Below are 21,730 nucleotides of genomic sequence, written 5' to 3' on the forward strand. Positions count from 1 at the left end.
CTATCTTACAGTAAATTACTGAATATTCAAGCTTTAACTATGGGGGAGAGATACCTGAATAACATAACTTTTGTTAGTACTTATTTAAGTTGCGTGTTCTTCGATGTTTTTATGATCTTTTGTATCAACATTTTTAATTGAATTTAAAGATAATTCATTTATTTTTAAATAAATACAAAAAAAGTAACCTTTGGGGGAAATGGAGTCAGATTATTAACACTAGTTAGATTTGATTTTTACTAGTATAAGTGTAAAACTCTTGTTTTGTTACAAAACTCTTGTCTGGATGTATAAGCCTTTTAGACCATATATAGTATACAGTTCAATTCAAAGCATATTCCATCAATACAGTCCATATAAAAACAGCTACAGCTGACCAAAGTGCAGTACGCTGATATGGTTTATTTCAGGGCATCCTCCATCAGTGGAGCATATGTAGCGGTATTTGTTGAACGAATGCACAGAAACACACACAGATGGAGGAAAAATGTCTGGACGAATGTTTAATTCATAGTTAAACACAAGTACACAGACTGTACTATTTCAGGTTATTTTTTAAACTTGAGTATCACACATTTGCTCTTCATTTCAACCAGTAACTATCATTATGTGCATTTATTGCTAATGGAGTAACCTGTATGTATGATGGGAAATCCCTTTTTTTCTCTGTTTTGGTAACCTGATCATTCAAATCCCAAACTTATTGTACTTTGCTGCAAGTATAAAAAATGGATGCGTTGTTCAAAATTATGATTGTAAAAAAAGTAAATCTTTCTAGTGTTGAAAATGAACTCTGTACCCATGTATGAGAGGGGATATAAATAGAGAATTAGTAAAGAACCGAGTGAAAGTGTGCAGAAAAACAACATGAACTCTGGGCTGGATTATTTTTTTTTAACAAATGTTGCATGTAGAGTGTTGAGCTTCTTTTTGTGTTTCCTTTTCATTTATTTTTCATGCCTCCAATCCTGGCTTTCATCAGCCTGGAGGCATTGTGATTTCAGGTTGTTTGTCCATCTGCTCATCCATCTAGGCCGTTTTTGTGACAATATCTCAAGTAAGGTATGGGGGGATTTCTTCAAACTTTGCACACATGTCCAAAGCATGATTTGATTAGATTGTGGAGCTCAAAGGTCAAGCTCAGTGTGCCTCGTTGTCATTTCTACTTGTAAATGTGACATCTCTTAGAATTTTTACGAGAAAAAAAGTGGTAAAAAGGGTTTAAAACTGACAGAAATGGGCAATGAAGGTGGTGAAATGGGATTTAAAAAGTGTCCACATTTTTTTACGTGGCAAAAATGTGTTAAATGGAAAGTGGTTAAAAGTAGCAAAAATAGGCAAAACAAATAGTAAGATGTCATTAAAATTGGCCTGAATGGGTGTAAAAAGTGTTGAAAATGGGTTAATAGTGGCAATAATGGGTCAACAGTGGCAAAAATGTGAGGAAACTGGAAAAAATAATTTAAAAATTAACAAAAAGTAACTATCTGTTGTAGAACAGAATAAGAAGCCTCATTTGTCAACAGAGCTGTTGGTCATAACGTCACAAAGTCAAACAAAACTACTAAGAGAGATGAAAACTTGAACCTGGATTAACATGATATTATCTTATTATCACCTGGGCTTGACAAGAAGTTAAAAAACATATTTAAACTCTACAGTTTGATCTATGACACTTCTGTTAACATAGAGGAGGCGGGGTTTATGACCTGTACTGAATCCAGTCAGTAGGGGGAGCTCTAAATATGGTGGCTTTTGTGCTGTCTATCCTGATGTACAGTCTATGGCTTGATGTGTAGTTATTTTTTCCAAAGACTGATTGATTTAACAAGCTTTTATTTTGATAGAGAAAGTTATCATACCATAATGATGTTTCCTTGAATACATGCTGTACATGTATTTAGGACTTTTGTATATGAACATTATGTCTACACATGGTTAATGATTCATGACAGGCACAAACTGGGGCTTCACTAAACTTGACAGTCAGCAGTGGATGTATACAGACCCACTTTACTGTTTGCATTCAATAGACTCCATCAAAGGTGCAAAGAGCACCTGACCTTAACAAAGAGCACAAACAGAGCGCCGCTTTATACATGGAGCTCTTTCTGTCCACATGAAAAGAGACAGAGGGAGAGAGGCCCATCCGGGCATGTGGCTGCTCCGTCAGCCACACATTCACAGCCAGCAGCCACACCAGACTGCCACTGAAAGTCAACCACAGACTTGAGCCATAATCTGCGCCTTTACATCGGTAGTAGGAGTTGTGAAATAGTGCAATTATGGACTTATGTTATTGCAGTATGACAACACCACAACTAACCCGCACTAGGCCTGTTAGATTTGCCTCTAACCATTATTACTGTTTATGGAGTCTGAGGTTTAGAGGCTGGACAGAACATGAGCCACTGTTAGTGGTAAGTAGTCCTGTTAGTCTTAACACATGCGTGTCTTTACATACAACAAGCTGGTTCCTGTGAGTTTGAACAATTGTTTGGCTAAAACTTCCTACTTATTTACAGCTTAACTCTCAGGTGTTAACTGCAGGTGTTGGCAAGCTCAGCTGAGAATATTACTCAGCAAAATTGGGGGACAGAAGGTCTAAAACTCTTTTCTAAGGGCCTGTTTGCACAGTGTCAAAACGCTTTCACATTTTCACCCCTTTAATTTCCCAGAAATTCCAGGCATGCCCCTGAATTCTTCCTGAGTTATACTGAGAAATTAGATGATATCATTTGACATCTTTTTTATTAACATGAATAGAGGCTAGCAGATACAATTGTGACACAAAAATTGATTGTAATTTCTAAAATTAGCTGAACTGGACACTACTCTACAACTCTGAAGTCTGTTGGGGCCTTGGTAATCATTCCCAACTCATCTCTGTCCCCATTAAGTCAGGAGTTGTCTGACAAACACAAAAAAGAAAACTCCTAAAACTTAACATTTTTTGATATTTACCAACATTTTTGGGCACACTACTGTTGACATTAGTATTATGCCCAAATTATAAAGCATTTTTAAAAGCTTGTAAATTGAAAATGTGAAAAAAAATGAAAAATTTGAAAGAAAAATCCCCATATTATTAAAACTGCAGACATTTAATTATGTGGTTTCTCAGCCCCATAGGAATGGGTTAGCAGCAGTCAGTCATTAACTAATACACAGTATGACTGAGTACTGTCAGATAGGGCCCTTTTAGGGAGGTTTCTTACTGTCATTGCAAAATGTGCACATTATTAACCATTTCTGTGGCTTAAAGTTTAACTCTCTCAAACCTTTACTGGCCCAAGACCGCAAACAGCCTGTCTTCCCAGTTGACAAGCACTGCCTCTGATTATAGCAAAGCAAAACATGCATCTTAATGTGGTTAAGCTTTAAAGTAAACCTTCAGTTTAGTCTGAGCAACATAAGGCCATGAATAGTCAACCTCTGCACAACCTTAATTTCTTTAAGCTCATTTACACTTCTACTGCTGGAGGGGATTTATCAGATTGATGTGTGTATTAGATTTTAGAATGGTTTGATGTCTTTAGCAAACAGTTTCTCAGCCATTCATGGCTTAAAATAAAAACTAAAAGAGATTAAAAGTTCCACCCATTTCAGTTTCTAACTACTGGCTCCCTGCCACTTCTATGGATTGATTTCAAAATGATTACACTCAGGGCAGAAAAGGCATCACATGGTCTCATGGTGATAGAGTATAAAAATGAGGGGTGGTCTTTTGTACATTATTAAGCTTCCATATTTTTTTCATTGTGAGACTCAAATTTTAAAATAAAGCATTATTATTTTTAGAGTCCATTTCCCCTCAGTACTTATAAGTGGAAGCTGATCACCAAGAATAGGAGACACATAACACAAACAATAAGGTACAACACATCAACTGTAGTCATTTTAGCGTCCTAGTGTTCATTAAACATCACTTAAGTGTCATTTTGTTTGTTAGACATTGTCTTGTCTATTAGTTCTCTTATTTTGCTCTGTGTATTGTATTTACTCTCATGCTTCCTTGTAGTCCTTTCAAACCTGTCCTGGAGTTTCTTTAGGCTATTCTTGTTTCATGATTCTTTTTCGCTGCTGTTCTTTTCAACAAATTTGCTTTAAGTGGATAATTTACCTAAAGAAGACTTTGTTTTTTTATTCATAATTCTCTTTTTTTTTGTCATTTTTCATGTTTTCTGTATCCTTTAGTACTTGGGCTGGATTTTAATATCTGAGTGTTGAACACCCCCCCCCCCCCCCCTTTCATTTTTCTTTTCTCTTGTTGCATGTTGTTTGGTTTATTTCTAAGTAAGCTTATAAAATGGATTTTTGAAAATCTTCTTTTTCTCTGATATTATCACTGTTTTAATCTGAAGACAGGGCTATTTTTCTACACAAAAAGATGTTTTGTAATTCAACCAAAAACAGAAAAAAATTAAAAATTCACCATAATCATTAACGCATAATCTCATTTATACTGAGAATTAGAATTCATACTTTGCAGGATTAGAAGAGATATCTTGTTAATTAAGTAGTATTTTGCCCCAAATCAAAGACTTTTATCTTAGGAAAAACAATAAAAATCGTATTTTGAATATTTTTTGGTCACACTTCTGAGATAATAACCATTCAGTAAAACGGCAAGATTTCATATTTTTTCTTGTATTTCCAAGATAATGATCGTAATGAAGAAAACACTGCTTATATTTATTTTATTATTTAAGTGAACTCAATAAGCTTCCTTATTTTTATAATTATATTTTTCACATTAAAAGTTTTCACCCATTTTTGTCATTTCCATGTAAATGTCAGGAAAAAAAATGAGAGAATGGACACGTTTTGGTTGATAAACTGTACCAAACAGCCATATTTTTTTTATTTCACAATGACACATTGGACAGTACTGTTGATATATAGTATATCAAAAACACATCAGTTGACATGTCATATCTAAAATTAAAAAACACTTGTTTTCAATTTGCACATAGAGCTCAAGTCTTTAAAGACAAAGAATAAAAGTGACCCAACATTACAAATGGAGGAACGCATCAAATATATTTCCCATCACACAGTATATTGCATACACATTAAATTGGGAGTGGAGACACATTGATGGATCACCTTCTAATGATATCTGTGGTGATGAGGGAAAATCCATAAAATTTCAAAGGCCACTATATGGACTTCAATTCAGCAAGAGAAACAAAAAGCTGGCTCAGCAGTCCACAGCAGAGGACAGAAGAACTACAAGATGAGTCATTCCCTACACAGTTATGACTAATGTTGGGGGATACCAGCAGAAACTGGTAAGCAGCAACTGGAGCTCAAAGTGGAGCTCATAAAAGTCGAACACCAGGTCTCAGTTTGGTCATGCAAACATAGTAGAACGTCCTGGAAACACCATATTCCAGCATGGAGAGTGACTAGGTGCCGAACACATTCATCAGGATATTTAACTAAAATCAACAGCCACCATCGGAAAGCTTTCCATTACAGAATCAGAGAATAGTGTTTCATTACTCATAATAGCATACAGTGCTAATTGCTTCACAACAGACTTGACCCTCTGGCTTGCAAGGCATCAAAATGATAAAGGAACATTTAATTAGGTGACTGTGCCATTGCAACAAGTTCCGTTATTCTGTGTTGACTACACTCAGTGCTTTACCACAGCAGTTGTTTGAGTTTACAAGGCAATGTGAAAGAGGTTGTAGATACGGCTTTTGTATTCAACTTAGGACTGCAATTTCAACTGAGTCAAGGCCAGAGGAAAGTCTTGAGAAGTAGAATCATTAAAAAACATAACCTTTAATAATAAAAAACCTGACTACAGCATAGATGTTCTGTCAAATATTCAAGACAGAAAAAAAATTGCAAAAATGATTCTATAATCCAAACTAAATATTAAACAGCATCTACAGAGAGAAATAGAGCTTTTCTAATAACTTAAATACTTAAATTAGTATGCAATACAATACTCTTCAATTTTGGGCCAGAGTAAGAAAATAGATCTGCTTAAAGCCTATGCTAAAGACAACAAAGGTAGACTCTTTGCCAACAGGTCTGTAGGCTAAACAAAATAACCTAATGGTGTGTGCTCTGACTTGCATTTTTTTGTGTGTGTCCTTTTCAAAGAGTGGAGGGGGACTCGCTTGGATCCTTTCAATCCTGCAGTGACAAGTTTTGGCACAGAAACACCATGGGACAAGATGACACATCACAACACGGTGCTAATGAGGGACACTCATGCAGGCCTCGCTCCGGTCCTGGAGGAGATAGGTCAGTGAACCCCAACATGCATGGCCACGACACTGCCAGGGCAACAGACAACAAGAGAAGGGCAGAGGAGAGGCTGGGGGGGTTGGAAATCGGTAAACAGAGTCATCAAAGTGGAATAAAAAAGTTCAAATGTATGATCACGGAGGGTTTTGGGGGAAATTTTACCTAAAACAAGAGGCAATGACAGAGAATGTAAGGCTGAGGAAAGTATGTCTGTGACAGAGACACAGATCTAAAAGAAAACAGCACCAATGACAATGAGGATGAGCCTGATGCAATGGTTTTCCAGCTTCTCCTCTGCTTCTCTCCATCCCCTCCATCTCACAGAGATGACTCCACCTCTCTGGCTATCATGACCTCAGCCTCTGAGCGAGGGCACACCTGAATGGCTGCAGCCTGCTCTGGGGTCTCATTTATCACCTCCAGGGCTGAGGCTGCAGCTCTGCAGTCACTACTGGTCTTCCTCTCAGGGCCTGCACCCTGTTTGTCCCCTGAGCCACAGCACAGCTTGGGAGCGCACTGAGTCCGACAGGAGAGCTCGCACAGGGAGTCTCGAGACTCCGAGCTAAATGTGACAAACTCTGGCTGGATGGTGGTGGCGTGGATGCCCTCGTCGTGGAAGAAGTCCTTGATCCGCTTGGCCACGTCCATATATGACGTGGGGTCGTGGCACTTGATGTGCGCCGTTGCTATGATGCGACTGCCGGCCAGCTGCCATATGTGTAGCTCGTGGATTGCAAGGACGCCATCCAGACTCAGAAGCCGCTCGTTGAGGCGGTGCATGTTGATCTGCTTAGGCACGGTCTGCAGCAGGATGAGGGCTGACTCTTTGAGCAGGGGGTAGGTGGTGTATAGCAGGATGCACACCATAATGATGCAGAGTGTGGGATCCAGGTAGAGAACCCAGCAGGGACCAGCAACCGTCATGGGTGACACAGTGGGACCTTCCAGCAGGTTGATCAATGTGTGGTTGACGTGCTGGTGGTCCGTAGTGTGGCTGTTGATACATGGGTTGATGCATGTTTCGTGGGCTTTGCAGGGCTTCCACACAAAGGTAAATATAATAGCATTGACCACCACAATGACAGAGCCCAGGGCGTCACCAAGCACGTGCAAGAACACTCCACGCATGTTGAGCTGCGATGAGTCGTGTTCATGGCCATGGTCCATCTCTTCATAGTGGGTGTTTCCATTCATCTGCACCTCTGTGCTCCCTTTACGGCTTAATTCTGAAGAAGAAAAAAAAATGCAGAGTTTAGTTGAATGAATGGGGCAAGAGTTGGATTATGACACTTGAAAACAAATACAGAAATTATCAAACAACAACAATATGCTTGTTATAGAAGAAATCAAAGCTCTAAAGCTGCAGCCCGCTGTAATGTGATTTCTAGATGCTGCTATCAGCAGCAGCCAGTTGATAAATTGCGAAGTTACATAATTTGGGGTCAAAGCACAGAGCACAATTGAGACTTAAAACTAAAATGCCAAAAACAAGCCTAAAAAGCAATCAGGATACAGGAAGCTAGAGATGTTTCCTTATAATTCAAGGGACAATGACAAAGGAGAATTTACTTTTAAAAAATCTGTCCATTAAGCTAACTCAGCGATTTCTTTCCTGCCATAACGTTCTAGCTACCGTGGAAGATGGATCACTTGTACAACTACGTCTGTGCCGTGATCGCTCTGGGCAACAAATAGACGAAACATGCCAGACAGCAGTGCAGGATTATATGACAGAAAACTCCCAGCATGGGGGATCCTAAACACTAGTCTGCAATATACTTCAAGCAAATTCAATTAGTAATTGCAGGCAGCATGGCGGGGTGCACGCTTCTGAGGGTAAGGCACCTGAGCAACGGCTTCTCGCCTCCATCCCAGGATGCTGTGGCCGTCGCAGAGCCATTCATCAACGGCTAATGGTGTGGCTGGGGCTGTTGAGTCCACGGTTACACTGATGTATGACCCAGTAACAGAGCACAGAGGAGGAGGGGGGGTATTGCCTCCTTTTATTGAAACTGGTGAGGCCTGACAGTGTGGGGGAGATCGTCTTCTGTATGGTTTTACCCTACTGTTAGGGAGGATGGGAGCTGATTTATGGCCAACTGTAAGCCCAATTAAGCTTTTTGTAGTCTTCTGTTGCTTTTTTGTCAACCAGCAGATATTAAATTGACACTGAACCCCAACCAAGAAACAAAAATAAGACAATTAGGTGTTAATTTGGGTAACCTGCCACCAGGATAACGATGATAATAGGGCTTTAGCTATTGTAAGAACACATTTTGAGCATGAGGAGGAATAAAGTTAAAGGAATTTTGATACATTAGACTCCGGCACAAGTTTGGACTTGCCTAAAAAACAGGAAGTTAACAGAAGCGCTTATATCTACAGAGCTGAAACTTGAGACTTCATCAGTGAGTCACTAAAGAAGTCCATGTTTCCAAGGATAGGATAACCTCCCGGCAAATATCTGATAACAAACCCAGCTGTCTGAATTTCTTCTGTCACAGAAGAAACAATAAGGATTAGTCACTCTGGCAGAGTGTCCTCAGGGTGATCTGAAGACATGTGTATGTACTATTATGCAATCTGGACTGCTAACAATGGAGATAAGGTCCAGCACATGCTGTCAGATTTAATGTGGGCCACAGTGGGGCTGGCTTTGAGGATTTTTTGACACTTGATATTGGCCTGTAAAAAGAAAAGATTACACAAGTTGACAGGTTATGAAAAAAATCCCTCCGTTTGTTTACTCACCATTTCTCTGCCTGGCCTCACCAGGGCTGCTGTGGTTCCCCACTAGGTTGTTGGTCTCTTCTAAAGTAGATCCATTTCCAGCCTTCTTAGACTTGGTTTTTACCCTCTTGTTCTTGTTTCCATGAGAGTGCCCATGACCTCCGTGTGAGTGTCCGTGGCCTCCGCCTGCGTGTCCGTGGAACAAGCAGAGTCCGAGAAGGTTGACCACCAGCCCGGCAGCACCGACCCCGGCCACCACCACCGGGCTCTCGATCTCATGGGGCTCTGTGAAGCGCTCTACAGCCTCCAGGACGATGGTGAAGCACAGCGCAGTGAGGAACACTGCGTTGACCAGAGCCCCCATCACCTCCGCCCGGATCCAGCCGAAGGTGTTTTTGTTGGTCGCCTGGGTTTTCTCAGCGAATCTCACCGCGACCAGAGCCACTACCAAGGCAATGACATCCGACAGCATATGAAAGGAGTCCGACAGCATCGACAGAGATGAAGTTATCCGGCTGACCACCACTTCGACGATAAAAAAACCAAAAGTCAACGAGAGCATACATAGCAGCTTGACACGGTTGGGCTCACAAGCCATTTTCCTTTTATTTCCTCGTAGTCCTTCCCCGAGTAAAGTTTCGACTAAACCTTTCCCTGTGCCTTCCACCGAGCGCACTAAGACATTGGCTTGCTAGCTCTCTGGTTCAACACTTCAGGCTAGCGACTTACGCTGAGCTAGCTGGCTCCCTGAGACAATACGATCAATGCTAACGTGTTCATCCACTGCCGTTATACAGCGACGCCAGCATCACTCAGCTGTGGTCGGAGGGCAACCACTGCCGAAATTTATCCGAGGAACGATTCTAGTTATGCAGAAGTAAACCGCTGTCGTCACCAGCGTATTCCAGAGGCGTTAGCCGACGGGCTTCGATTTGCAGACGGCTGAAACTTTGCACCCGAGCCGGTAAACTTTCCACACGGAACACGGCACCGTTTGGAAAACGCCCTTGGCGACTCCCATTGGTGGAGAAGGTTCGTTGTGGGATTTGATTGGTCGTCTTTTGCAACTCTCGCAAGCGGGCGGAGCAAGCAAGTGAGACAACAGTGGTTGCTACGCACGCTAACGGCAGCTGAAGTCTCGCGATGATGTCATTGATGGGTCAGTGTTGAGTATTGGTAGAAAATACTCTATTCGGCGCTTACATGTTTAACTTGCTGCGGTTTCAACGGAGAATTAATGGCTCTCATCAGTGTTTGCCTTTTCTAACGATGATATAATCAGAAAACAAAGCGTTTAAGTGGCCGCCTCAAGCTTACATTAACACTTATTTAATTGATAGCATTAACATGCCTTCAAGCTGAGTGTAACTATTCGCTTTCACATAGTGAAATCATTCAGATTTGAACGAAATCAAACCAAACACATTTATTTATCTGCCTCAGCCGTCACGGTAAATAAAAAGCATCAATTTCTCATGAGCATCTGATTACTCATGAGAAGCTGATGACCCCTTGTGGGTACAATGTGCCATTACACAATTGTGTAGCATTATAGTATGATTTAGTGCTGTCAGTCAATGAAGAAATTGTATTAATTATAGGCTATGTAATAAATTAATTATTTCTTGCATATGTCGAGAAATGAAAACGACTGCACTACTGGTGGATTTAATAGTAACAAATGGCATAAGTGTGATTAATTAGCATACATTTTTTAATCACAATCAAAGATTTTGACGGCACTAGTATCTTTTTTTTTCTTTTAAGAAAAAGTAAACCTTTTTTCCAAGTTGTTTTAATTCACATATCACAGCAAGGTTCACAATAATCTCTACAACAAATTATAGACCACATCACATAAACTCTAATTGCATGCCATTTCTATGAATAAATAGATTGGACAGGAATACAATAATTGGCTTTTTTAATCTTTCAGTCTGCATAGTTTACTTGAAGACTAAGGCAGTGGTTCTCAACTGGTAGACAGGGACCCAAAAAAGGATCCTGGAAAAAATGTTTGGCAAAAAGTCTATGATGTACAGAAGCCTAAGACGACATACACTGAAACATCTTATTTTATTCTGCTTCTCTGTGATCAAAAGCAAATTTTTGCAGTTTTCCCAAGGTTGCGACTTATTTAGCTTCTCTTCTCTTCTTTGGAATACAAACTGGTTTCCTCATCACATCATTTCTCCACATTTTTAGAAAATGACCCAAATTTCAAAACACAGGAATATGGAGCAAAATAAAATGTAAGCATACATTCCACCTAGGGTTTTAATTATGATGCACTTTTGACACCTTTTAGTTTTCTCTCATCTCTTTTTTCAGCCACACATTTTCTTCCAAATGTCCATGCTGTATATTTAATAAATCAGAGTGGTTGAAAATGTTGGTGTTTGGGTTGTGATTTTGAATCCTGAGGATTGATCAGTTGAGAACCACTGGATTAAAGTCAACTACTTCAAAGCAGTAGATAAAGTAAAATTACGTTGCATATTTTCAGATTTGCACATAGCATTCATAAGCACAATAGCTGCCTAGAACATTGAAGCACACATCAAATTAAAGAATACAAAGCTGCAACAATGAAACAAGTTTGCTTTCTTGGTGTTACAGCTACTGACCTATCATATAAATAAGGCTTATTTTACATCCAGTTATTGACTCTTTCACATACAGTCATATGTCACAGTGATATCTGTATGATCAGCGGATGCCTAGTATCTGTCTGCTCTTTAACTGACAGGTCTTCTCCATCTCATTCAGTTGTTGAGCGCGCAGATTTGCCAACTGAAGTCTCCTAAGAATCAGCACATGGGGTGTCACACTCTGATGGCTATCAGGCCGCTGGTTCTCTTTGCTCTCGCTTGCGAAGTGGACCCGTTTCTTGCTGGGGGAGAGCTCTTCCACATCTAGAACCAAATAACAACAGTCACTTATGGTCTCTAATATAGAGCTTCTCTAAAAATGCTTTTATCCATTTGAACTGAAGAACAAAGATCAGACTTTATACCAGTCTCTGCAGTCCAGCATTACAGTTATATTACCCATTGTAAGGTGTATAATATAAGTTGTATTGTTTTTATTAAAACATGTTATAAATAAGTTTTATTGGTGTATAAAAACAGTATTTACATGAATTAAAATAATAAATACAATTTTATCATCCACATTCTAAACAAAAGCAATAACAGAAAAAAACACTGAAGATAAACACTGCTCAATAATCCTCTCTGTTCCGAGCATCCAGAGGTCTTCGTCGAGGTGTCATACCTATGTTCTTGCCATACAATGGTGCCATGTCCCTCTGCAGCAGTAGACAGTTGTGATTCTTCAGTAAACTTTCTGCCCTGAAACATGAGGCAAAGATTTTATAACCTCTACTTGTAAGACTGACAGATGACAACATGGTAGAATTAGAAAACTAGAGACAAACAGTAGTTTAACTTTATGAAATGTAAGAGTTTTACCTAGCAAGCTTCTCACTTGACAGCCGCTCACGGACACAAAGCTCCTGCTCTCTTTCTGCAACAGAAGGACAGTGAAGGGAAATTTTTATTTTTGGAATTTGTAATGTTTATTAGCAGAGTCACTCCCCTTCAACTAGGCCAAAGTAACTGTTTCACAGAGTAATAGTAGGTGAACAGTCAGCTGCAACACCTCTGGCACACACAGCATGAACAAACCTGTTCCTGTTAAACAAGTTCACCTGTAAAAACAAATATTTTAAGGATTTAGGTGCAGGGGATAGATGAAGAGTGTCAAGGTAGCACAGTTACCCCCAGTCATTTTAAAAAAGGTATTATGCTATGCTATTTACAACTGAAAAGCCATGTTTTCCAAAAAAAAAAAAAAAAAAGGCAATAAAAATCTACAGCTGTGATCCTCTTGGATAGTGCAGAAGTTAAAGGATAATACTATGAATTAGTTTGCTGGTTCGAAAAGTCTAATAACAGGTCGGCAAGACTAGGGCTAAACGATTGGGCAAATAATCTAATTGCGTGTTTTTTTTGTTTGTTTTTTTTTTACCCAATATTGCGATTTTATACACGATTATTTCTTAAGTTCCTCATCTCATCTATTTCCCAACAAAAGCAAACAATAATTTGTTCTAAACTATAGCCACCACAATATTAGATTAAACCAGCGCTGAACAATTTTTTAAAAATATCTAATTGTAATGATTTTGACTCATTTTGCAAATCGTAAATGAAATGTAGTATCAAAGGGAATGATAATGTTATATAATTCTTATATATGACAAGAAAAACACACAAAATTTAAGAAAATAGGATTTTTTTTGTACATGAACTCAAAAATAGGCCACTAGAATGTTTGGATGATATTTAATGCAGAACGTCTCCGCAGCAAGAAATTTTTAAACTGGTATTTTGACACAAAGACACAAATTTCAGGTAAAAGAAATATTGCACCTTCTGCGATTCGAAAATTGCAGCAGGCCATATTGCGATTTAATCTAATTTGCGATAAATTGCCTAGCCCTAGGCAAGACTAACCGTTTTCAGAATAAAGATCAGCAGTCATGCTTTTGTACAAGGGCTGTTGGATCATTGTGAAAATAGTAACTACAATTTAACTGACTGATTCTGTGATGATAATTATTGAGCACGATCATTTTACAACATCTGCATCACATGCATTTACAGTGAAGAAATGAAACACTCTCAAGCCAGACTCCCTGACAATCACTGTGGAAAGTCAGCATACACTGTGCGACAACAAAGCTCACAGTTTATGTTCTCATACTGAAAGATCCGATTGGGGCCAATGACCTGAGTGCTGGCATCATACATGTGAAGTCAGGATGGACTGTAATAAATGACACTGAGGCTACCTTTGACAGGTCTCACTGACAGAGGTTGAAGTCAGATCTGTTGTCTTATTTGTGTGGTTCAAATAGCTACAAACAGTGACAAAAACACTCTCTGCATCTCACACACAGCACTGGCAGCAAACACAATTGGCCGCTAAATTTGTCAGCCAATCCCTGGAATTTCAGCTCTTTTTAGCGATCTGGATCTTTTCGTTTAGTATAGTAATATGAGCTGATTCTTTTAGTTCCTAAACTGCTCTTAACCTGGCATTCATTAAACCAGTCAAATCTGGCAATGCTTTGTCTTATGACCAATATTTTTGCATATGTATCACTGAAATTATCCATTTTGATTCAACCGGATAGGTCTATTTCTTGCCTATTTAAATCTTTTGCTCATTATCATCTTTGATAATAGGCAGGGAAGGCAGATCAAACAGACATAGCACCTGTTTTCATGATATTTGAAGATGGTGTATGACAGTTTAGAAAAGAAAAAAATACCCTGACCAAATGATCAAACATGCCAGAAATCCATCCGACCAGTTTGTAGCAGCTTGTCAGCCACTGTGTCCTCCTGTGCACTGCACAACAAATGCCACACATCAGGCTGAGTGTCAGCCCAACTTCCAAGTGAGTTGTGCAACTCAAAATTCATGTCTGAAAACTGCAGTGTTTGAGTGGAGTTACACTCAAACATGTGCAATACAACAGCAATACATACAAATAAGAGAAAAATCTAAATATATGTAATAATGTAGGATAAAAAACATACAAAATCTCTGTTTTATGAAGTTGTCCTGGTGCACCCTTGTGCCACACATATCCATAAACTAAAACATTTATCATACATCACAACAGTGATCATTGTTATCTTGCTCTTAAGATGACTGGAGGCTAAAATGGTAACTGATTTTGAAACATGATTAATTGCCCACTGTTTAAGTTCTTATTAATTTCTACATCTTGGTGTCAGTTCACATCATGTTTCTTGTTATTGAAGCATGAGAGATCACAGTGCAGCTTTTCCCCGCTGTCTCGCCTTAACACCTGTTACTACCAATGATGCTGGCACACAGGCAGGATTCATCTGTCCCCCATTGTGCCTCTGTGACATTGTTAGTGTAGGCAAAAAGTCAAGGGTGACCCTTCAGACCTGGCAGTCTAAACACGGTCTTATTGTGCAACCATGTAGCAATTACAGGTGCACTCAAACTAGGCCATCTATATCGTGCCTTAGCACCTTTGACCCCCGAAGTAAACTTTGTTGACTGGCATATTACTCTTTTTTGGCCATGAAACAGAGGGGAGAGGTTGACCTCGGCACTGTACAATTGCTCTTCTAAGAACACAAGCACGAGTAAGCACAGCGGACTTGATGTGTAATCAATATGATTGTTCCAATCAACAATTTTAAACATCAGCGGCAAGTACTACAGCTGTATCTAACCAATCCCACATGTGCCATAACATTACTGTCATGTTGTTTGTGCTGCCTTAAGCTGACTGCGAGACTAAGCTTTTTATAAACTGCATGTCATATTATGATGGGAAGTATAGTGCCCAGGTTGGGCCTGAAGCATGATGGGCCAGCAGGGTACTGGGAAGGGGGGAAAAATTGTGCTTCAGCACAGTATGGTGCAGCAGGCCTTAGTGTGAGTGCTCCTAAAAACTCTGACCAGGAATGGATCTGAATTGCAAACAGAGAAGTAGAATCAACTGTTATACTTTCAAGCCTCTCTTCTCGTTCCTTCAGCGCCTTCTCCCTGTCCCGCAGCGCTTGTTCCTTGAGTCTGAGTTCTGCAGCAGACGCAGGTTCAGCCTGCTTTTGAAGAGGACAGTCAGAGTCTGCTGACTTCCTCCTCAGTCGTGCCTGTGCCCTCCTCAGTTCCTCAGAGACAGCCTCAGCAAGAAGGCTGCTTTGTAGGATGGACTCCACAGACGGCCTCAGATAATCCTGGTTAAAGACAAAGACAGAAAAATGAACCCTACTTAAAGTCATAGACTGGTTGAAAAGTCTCTAAAATATACAGGATTGCTAAATAATTCATATCTAACCTTCAGGTTGAGCATTTTGCTGAGTAAGATGTTTAGTTCTTCAGAGTATCGATACGGGATTCTTCTGTACTTCCCCTCTCTGATCTTCTCTGCCAACTCTCTTTGGTTGTAGGCAGTAAATGGAGGGCTAAACCAGTGAGATAAAGGGAACATTTTAAGATTCAAGGTCACAAACCTGCAGCTGGAAAAATAAACCCAAGCAAAGGAGATAGAAAACTTACGATAAAGCACAGAGCTCATACAGCAAACATCCCAGAGACCAAATATCTGACTTCTCGTTGTACGACATCCGGTTTATTTGTTCCTACAAGAAAAGCAAATTAGGCTTTTCAATCAATCAGGAGGCTCAAGATGTCAAGGTAATTGCTCAAAATATTCCCTGAAAATAATGGTGTGAGATGATATGAAAACCTCAGATATAGCAGGATTAAAGGAACTCACTGGAGACATGTAGTAAGGTGTCCCAACAAAGGTTCTTGCAAAACTGGTGTCATGGTTCAGGATCCTTGCTAGGCCGAAGTCTCCTAGCTTCACATTCTGTTTGATATCGAGGAAAATGTTGGCTGGTTTCAGGTCTCGGTGAAGAACAGTAGCCCTGCCGTCACTGCGCCTGTGGCACTCCTTCAGGGCTAACGTGAGCTGTGCCATGACTCTAAGGATGAACTGCTCCTCCAAATAACGCCTTTAAAAACACAATTACACTTGCGCATGTAGTTTCAAAAATCCCCAAATGCAGACAGAAGACACATCAATGCACTTTGTACGTCAACACTATGATCGTAGTCACCTTTCCTTGATGCATCGGGCGATGACACTTGCAAGGTCCCCTCCCTCGCAGTACTCCATGACGATGTACAGTGTGGTGTTACTCCGGTCTATAATGCGGTCGTAGTACCTGACAATGTTTGGATGTTTAAGCTCCCGCAGCAGGTTCACCTCCGACACCAGCATCTGCTTTTCACTCTCCGCCATGGTGCCATAGTCCAGCTCCTTCCACACAAGGATCTACAGAAAAGAAGCAGTAAAAGTAGGATGGAAATGAGATGTTGCAGCTCATTAAGACACATGGTAATGGTGTTGTTGTTAACATCTGAAACAACTTAAGGTTACAAGCAAAATGATGAAAATTGTGATGTAAAATTTAAAAAAGAAGAGTCAAAGTCAGTCATGAACAAATGTTAAAATAGATAGAAATAGCTGACTTAGGCCACTAATAGAACGCAAAGTAAGGCTTAAGATGAAAAAAAGTCTCAGCATGTAATAAAGAAACCTATTACAACAAACTATGAATAAAAGGAGAATTGTGTCTTGTTTGTATACCAACTCTTTAAAAATGTGATATCTCATTTGTATGCATTTGTATATTGTATAACAAATGCCATCTAATGTCTGCAATGTATATTTGCACATGCAAGTCAAAGTCGAAGAAAAATATCTGCCTTACATGCATTAGCAGACAGAGTATCTTCTGCAACATTCTTAACATAAGCCTTTACTAAAGTTGTCCTGGTTTTTAAATTTCAAATCTTGGTATGATAATATTGAAAATCAAATTATTTCAATACCACCTCCACAAAAATAGAAGTCCTAAGCACCCAGTATTGACTCATTTCTTGCTTTAATAACAAAAAGTTTCAAGCAGACTCTTGCACACTGTCTTGATTGCACAAATGCATTTGCAACATTTCAGAGCTAGCCATTTGTGAATGCACACAATGCGTAAATTTGTTTTGCCAACCCCCACCTGACAGGGACAATTTCCTGCTATGAGCCATGTGTAAAAAAAATAACTTAGTAAGTTTTCTGAGGCAAAGCTCCTGAAATTTTCTACAAATGCTCTGGAATTAATGCCTTATGAAAGCTTATTTGTGCAGTATAGACACTGTTATTACCTCTGCTCTCTTCTTTTAACACACAAAGGCAGCTTTTGCATCTGTATGAGATGCAAAAGAGCTTGAAAAATGTCAGTATTTACTGATCCGTGAACTGGAATGGACCCATGTTGCTCTCTTTCTTGCTTGCAGCAACTTTTGGTTAGAAACAGGACTGGGGATTTGCAGTTTTCTTTGCCAGGGATCTCTATACCTAAAAAAGGCAGTGGGTAAAATATACCCATTGTTTGAATGCATTGATTTTTATAAAGAGAGCTGATCAAGAGCATTTATTAACAATGAACACTGAACAGCTGATTAACCACACAGAGAAAACAGGATCCCTGTCAGATGATGACACTGACAGCACATCCAAAATCATCTATGGACTGATCTCTCAGTCTTTAAACTTGCCCACCACCAGATTATTCTTTAGTCAAAGCACTAAGCAAATCTACTGACGTTTCCGAATAATTAATGTCTTTTCAGCCTGTGGTATCAATGGTGAAGGTTGAGCTGAGTCTTTTGATGAGGCAGTACAGCAATAAAGAGAATTTGAATTTTTTTTTGGGCTGAACAAATTATTTGTTCTAATTGTGATCATTTTGACTCATATTGCTAATTGGATATGAAATTTTGTATTAGGGATCAATTATTTTATGTCATTCTCATTCAGAAAAACATTAAAATAGGACTTTTTGTAAACTATTTTTAAAAAATGACTCTGTAGATGTGTAGAGCATAACATCTCTGTGCCAGAAAAAGTATTAAACTGGTATTCTGACACACATTTCAGGTCAAAGAATTATTAGACCTTCTGTGATTTGAAAATTGCAGCAGTGCATATTGTGATTTCTTCTGAATTTTAATTGATTGGGGTGCAGGTTGCGTAGTGGTTTAAAGCGCGCCCCATGTACACGGACTGCCGGGGTTCGAATCCGGTTTGAGGCCCTTTACCGCATGTCTCCCCCCGCTCTCGTCCCTGTGTCCGACTCTATCCACTGTCCTCCTTTATCAAATATAGGCACAAAAATGCCCCAAAATAAATCTAAAATAAATAATGATAAATTTAAATTAATAGCCCAGCCCTAAACATTGGCCTCTACTGCACTTTAGAAGCTAAAACACATTGGTTACAGATATGGATGCAATTTATTACAATATCCTATAACTTTAGAGACATACTCAAATTGTGTGCTTATTCTTCCTATAAATCTAGTTATTAACAATGCAATATAAGAGGGTATAGGAAGAACATTTAAAAATAGAGTTTTTGTTCTTTATAAATAATTTAAATAATTCAGGAGCGTTACACAAATAATGGTTTCTGATCATTTTTCTGCCTGCTGGCTGAAATAGCCATTATTTCATCTATTGTAGGTGCACATAAATGAACATGGACATGCAAATGTGCCACATTGTACCCATAGGCTAATTTCCATCCATAGTCCCAGGCAGGTTGATGGTATACATAGAAAGGCGTACATCAAGCTTGTACATAAAGAATAAAAATATATACATAAAACAGACATACAGCAGACAACATGAACACTACAATATTATGCAAAGACCCACCTATAACAATACAGAAGGTGGCTATAGGACTGGACTAAAGTGACCAGTGCAGTTTAAGTGCATGAGGTGTTACAGTGCACGTAGAAAACAAAACCTGAGGCTCTATGCTTCAAACACCTGCATGGATATAAAGTTTTTATTAATCAGACATCTTACTCCAACTTTGCAACTATATACATGTAAGATACTGCACTCTTCTCGAGTTTTTTGAAAGTTAAGTCAAATGTTTTTTAAGCACATCAACATGACTGCCATCTATTTATGCGTCATTTCAAAATAGCCATCTAAAAACCTCTTCCTTACATTGTTCATCGTTGTTCAGAAAGACGGCAAGAATCCTCCGTTAAGTATTTCTTGGTAAAAGTACCAAGTGATAAAACTTGAACTAAAAAGTGAGGTAGTCTAGTCTGTCGTTAAATATTATCTTAATTAACGATAGCACAACTTTATATCGACTAACTAAAGGTGGTAGGTGAACGTTAGCGTTACCTAGCTACAAGTAGGCATTGTACGCATGTGGGTTACTGTTACTCACTTTTCCATCAGATTTCCGTCTTATTTTCTGACATTTTCCATAGGAACCCGAGCCTATAGTGTGCAACACCTCGTACTCATCCACACGGGACGGCATCTTGTTTCCTACCGAATCTAACGTTGAAACTAGCTGTCTTAAGCTAACGTTAGCGTGTACTCAGCGTTAGCACAGAGCAGTTAAAACTAAGAAAGACTCGTCTGTTGATAAACTTAAACAAGTAACTTCAGAATTATTGTCTAAGTTTAGGTCGCCTTTGTTCCCAAACAAAACAAACCAAGTTTTGAATCGCTCTTTCACTGAAACACTCGTGTATTGCAGTTGTGAATCAAACAGGAAGTGCACGCTCTGGGTTTAAATTGGTGCCTAAATACCCAATCGTTATTGGTTCGCTCTGTCCTAGTGGTGGCTTCTGATTGGTCTGGAAAAAAATACAACTTGTGGGGTTGCTAAGCGCCTGAAAACCGCGAGAGTAGAGCGGGTAGACGACATGCATGCAACTCTCCACAGGATGGCGCCAGAAATGCACAGTCTGGTCAAAAACACGCATCGGTCACACTTTCAAAGTATCTTCAGTAAAAATTATTCAGAAAGAGATCTTTTTCATGCAACTAGAAGCATTTGCAAGGTTATTTGTTAGCAAAAAATGCATTTCCTCTGAGTTTATTCCCCAAGGCTCAAATCTGGGTTTTTTTCAGGATATCAAATTATCTAAAAAATAAAATAAAAAACAGAGCTGTACAGCTCCTTGTTGCTCACTTGGCACTGCGTAGGCTACATATGCCTTTTTTTCACAAACTATTTCTCATAAAAATATTTTATTCAAATGTTATATAAGTTATTTCATTTACCAAGTTAATGCATCAAATAGAAAGGAATGAAAATTAACATGGGTGTGCAAAGCTGCCCACAGAATTGACTGGGCCGCTGAAAAACCCAGAGAATGGGATCTCCCCAGTTGTGATTTATTGATGATATCAATGCATGTGTGTTTGATCAGTAGCTAGTCTAACATTAATTTAAAGTTGGTTTAGTTTATCTGCCCATTCATATTGAAAAATTTGTCAAAAAGGATTATTCTGTTTTGAGAAAATGAGTTTACAATAGGAAAAAGTTAATGTTACTACAGCATAAATAATTAATATTCATTTTTTTATTTCATTGATAAGAGTGGTTATTATTCAGGTTGAATAAGAAATTTGGTTACCTCTGATCAACTTTACGATGCTCAGCTTTTCTGAAAATGAAAGGTTTTGACAGGTCATTAAAATATCTATGGCCCCTGTAAGCCTGGTAATTAGGACCCTTAGGGTTTTGTTAATCTTTCTGAATAACCGCTCTCCCCCTTTATTCCTGAATACATAAAAAGGCTACAGGCTGGTGCCAGAGCAGTTTGACTGGTGCATATGTCAGGAACATGGGAGTCTGATGCCCTTCTCAGTGTCTGTGGTCTTTATTTGGCCCAGCATGACCCCCTTAGGAGTTGCCATCCAAGAAAGGTAGCACTGAATGCCACAGCCAACCTGAGTATTGTTGCTGAGCAAGTCCATTAGTATACCCATCCTCTGATGGCTACTACTAACAGGATAATTCACAATGTTACAAAGCACAAATCCTCTCTAACTGGTTTCTTAAATATGACAATGAGTTTACTTAACTAAAAAGGCCTCCACAGTATGATGTTATCATGTCAATATATACCAAGATCTCAGGGGGATGTTTCCAGCACCTCATTGAATCTATGCCGTAGTGAATAAAAGCAGTTCTGATGACAAAAGGGGGTCGTACTTGGTAGCAAGGTGTACCTAATAAGGTGGCTGATTGAAAAAACACCCAGAAAAGCATTTGCAGTTTTAC

At 39.2% G+C, this 21,730-nt stretch overlaps 2 protein-coding genes across 2 annotated transcripts; both read right to left on the bottom strand.

The window, feature by feature from the left end:
- Nucleotides 1-4,831: 4,831 nt before the first annotated feature.
- slc30a1a (solute carrier family 30 member 1a) lies at nucleotides 4,832-9,948 on the bottom strand. Its single transcript, XM_041805761.1, has 2 exons — nucleotides 9,022-9,948; nucleotides 4,832-7,496 (listed from the first exon to the last, which is right to left on the bottom strand). Exons 1-2 carry the CDS (start codon nucleotides 9,596-9,598, stop codon nucleotides 6,589-6,591), a joined length of 1,485 nt encoding a protein of 494 aa, XP_041661695.1. The 5' UTR covers nucleotides 9,599-9,948; the 3' UTR covers nucleotides 4,832-6,588.
- Nucleotides 9,949-10,816: 868 nt separating this feature from the next.
- On the bottom strand, nucleotides 10,817-20,212 carry nek2 (NIMA-related kinase 2). Its single transcript, XM_041804664.1, has 9 exons — nucleotides 19,877-20,212; nucleotides 16,683-16,900; nucleotides 16,337-16,577; nucleotides 16,117-16,199; nucleotides 15,896-16,022; nucleotides 15,566-15,794; nucleotides 12,474-12,528; nucleotides 12,277-12,353; nucleotides 10,817-11,915 (listed from the first exon to the last, which is right to left on the bottom strand). Exons 1-9 carry the CDS (start codon nucleotides 19,970-19,972, stop codon nucleotides 11,710-11,712), a joined length of 1,332 nt encoding a protein of 443 aa, XP_041660598.1. The 5' UTR covers nucleotides 19,973-20,212; the 3' UTR covers nucleotides 10,817-11,709.
- Nucleotides 20,213-21,730: the final 1,518 nt, after the last annotated feature.

The sequence above is a fragment of the Cheilinus undulatus genome, linkage group 14, assembly GCF_018320785.1.
Source record: "Cheilinus undulatus linkage group 14, ASM1832078v1, whole genome shotgun sequence".
Classification (NCBI taxonomy): Eukaryota; Metazoa; Chordata; class Actinopteri; order Labriformes; family Labridae; genus Cheilinus; species Cheilinus undulatus.

Bases quoted from the DNA above. Each gene is read 5' to 3' on its own strand.
- nek2 (XM_041804664.1), bottom strand. From the start codon at position 19,972: ATGCCGTCCCGTGTGGATGAGTACGAGGTGTTGCACACTATAGGCTCG. The intron at 16,578-16,682 runs GTGACTACGATC...GTGTTTTTAAAG, and splicing joins GCCCGATGCATCAAGGAAAG to GCGTTATTTGGAGGAGCAGT. The intron at 11,916-12,276 runs GTATGACACCTC...ATTTGGTTCTAG, and splicing joins ATTGTATGGCAAGAACATAG to ATGTGGAAGAGCTCTCCCCC.
- slc30a1a (XM_041805761.1), bottom strand. From the start codon at position 9,598: ATGGCTTGTGAGCCCAACCGTGTCAAGCTGCTATGTATGCTCTCGTTG. The intron at 7,497-9,021 runs GTGAGTAAACAA...TTTCTTCTTCAG, and splicing joins TGAGGCCAGGCAGAGAAATG to AATTAAGCCGTAAAGGGAGC.